General features: G+C 58.0%; 1 protein-coding gene across 1 annotated transcript in view; it reads right to left on the bottom strand.

Annotated features, from left to right (window-relative positions):
• Positions 1–59: 59 nt before the first annotated feature.
• GOLGB1 (golgin B1) overlaps positions 60–1,918 on the bottom strand; it is a gene marked incomplete at both ends in the record, with an annotated part of 19,052 nt that continues 17,193 nt past the window's right edge. The window contains 2 exons of the mRNA XM_010146554.1: positions 60–161; positions 1,170–1,371. Coding sequence (XP_010144856.1) covers positions 60–161; positions 1,170–1,371 — 304 coding nt within the window. The remainder of the gene's footprint in view (positions 162–1,169; positions 1,372–1,918) is intronic.

The following is a 1,918-nucleotide window of genomic DNA, read 5'->3' as shown; positions in this document are numbered from 1 at the left end:
CCCTGTCCGAGCCCACCCTCCCCCTCACATTCCCCATCCCGGACTGTGGAAGGAAGTACCTTGCTGTTTAACTGCTGGATTCTGAGCTCCTTCTGGTGCAGCTCCTTCATGCTGCTGCTCAGCTGGGCCTGGAGGCGTGTGGTCTCTGCTTCTGGGCTCAACTCTCTCAGCGCTTGCAGAGAAACCTGCCCGGGAACAAACCGTGAACACCACACTGTGCACGTGACCTCTGCTCCGGCATCAGGCCTCCGTCCGGCACTCCGAGGTTAAAGCCCAGCACTATTCCTGGGCCTGGAGCTTGATCTGCTCAAGCAGAACAGCGGATGGGGAATAAATAGCCGGAAACCCGGCTGAGAAGCCAAACAAGACTGACAGCTCACTGAACGCAGGCAGGACGGACCCTCCCCAGGGCTGCCCTACAGCAGGAGGGGAAAAGCAGTGAATGAGAACAAAAGCAAATGCACCCCCAAAGCAACGTCCCCGCTGCTCTCAGTCAACAGACCGGAGGGCCAGCACCGTGGCAGCCTCCTGGGAAGCACCACAGGCACATCGCTCCGGCTCTCGCTTTGCAGACATGCACGTGTGTGTCTCAGGGAGGGGAGACTTCCTCCCCCCTCCGCTCGCACCAGAGCTCCTCGCGGTAGCACGGCAGATGGGGGCAGGAGGGTTCTCCCCTTGCGATGGTGTTGTACCTGCAGCGGGCAAGCAACGCTCAGCGGACGGCACTCCGCTTCCAGGAGCGTGACATGGGGGAAGGCGGCAGAACACACAGTGCTCGACCCTCGCGGGGCTTGGGTCAGGTCTGCAGATCCCTGTTACAGTAAAGCCAGCAACAACAATTCCGTAGGAAACTTAAATCAGATCATGACATTCAAAAGGAACTAAGGCAGATCTTGGATTCAGACACAGCACGAAACTCTGCCACAGCCGGACAGCAGGACCCAGGAAATTCCGTCCTGCCCAGAAGGACCCGAGGTGCCTGGGACACCCTGGCTTTTGCCATCTCGAAATACGGGCCAGGGGAGCGCAGGCATTTCCTAAAGGTTTCCATGACCCCAGCCGTGTTGTTCGTTCAGTCTTTGGAGGCCACCCACCACAATGCGACGCTGCCATCTGCACGAGCCGAATCCACGCAGCACACGCACCGCCGGCTGAACGTCACACCTCACGTTCCCACGCAACACAGCAGCCGTGTTTCCACCCACCTCCGTTTGGCGCTGCTCCTCTGCAGCCCGAGACGCGCTGAGCGCCAGCTCCATCTCCTGCGTGACCCGTCGGAAATGGCTCAGCTGCTTGTCCTTCTCTGCTACGAGCCCCAGGTACTGCTCCTTCATGCTCCTGTTCTGCTCTTCCCAGGCAGCCCTCTCTTGCCTGCCCAGTCCAACACAAGGGAAACAACCAGGAGTTACTAGCATCACACTATCCGGGTATTCTGCTCAGAATGAGCTGAGGATAATCCTATTCTCCACCACCAGCCAGAAAAGAAACTTCCTAATAAACCAAGCCCGAACCACCCCCAAGCCCAGGGACCATGAAAACAGGCAGCAGGGCTCAACCCCAGCCAGCAAGCGGGAACCACCCCGCCGTGCACTCACCTCCTCCCCCCCCCAGAGGAGGGGAATGGGAGGAGAAGTCAAGGCAGCTGGTGGGCTGAGACACGAACAATTTGATAATTGAACAGAAATAAATGAAATTGCCATTCGAACACCACCACCAACGTAAAAAGAAATTCCCATTCGAACCCCACCCCCCCCCCCACCGATACCGCTATTACTTCTGATAGCACGTAACGGAGAGAATACTGCCACTCCTACTAGTAGTATGTCAAGCAAATAATGGAAGATAAAGCAAGCGGTACATCTGCTCACCCCCCGCCGAGCGATGCCCAGCCAGGTCCTGAGCAGCCAGAGCCCACGGG

Source organism: Eurypyga helias, unplaced genomic scaffold (genome assembly GCF_000690775.1).
Source record: "Eurypyga helias isolate BGI_N326 unplaced genomic scaffold, ASM69077v1 scaffold32232, whole genome shotgun sequence".
NCBI classification, from domain to species: Eukaryota; Metazoa; Chordata; class Aves; order Eurypygiformes; family Eurypygidae; genus Eurypyga; species Eurypyga helias.
Note: the sequence above shows the minus strand (reverse complement) of the source record. Positions and strands in the feature narration are given on the sequence as shown.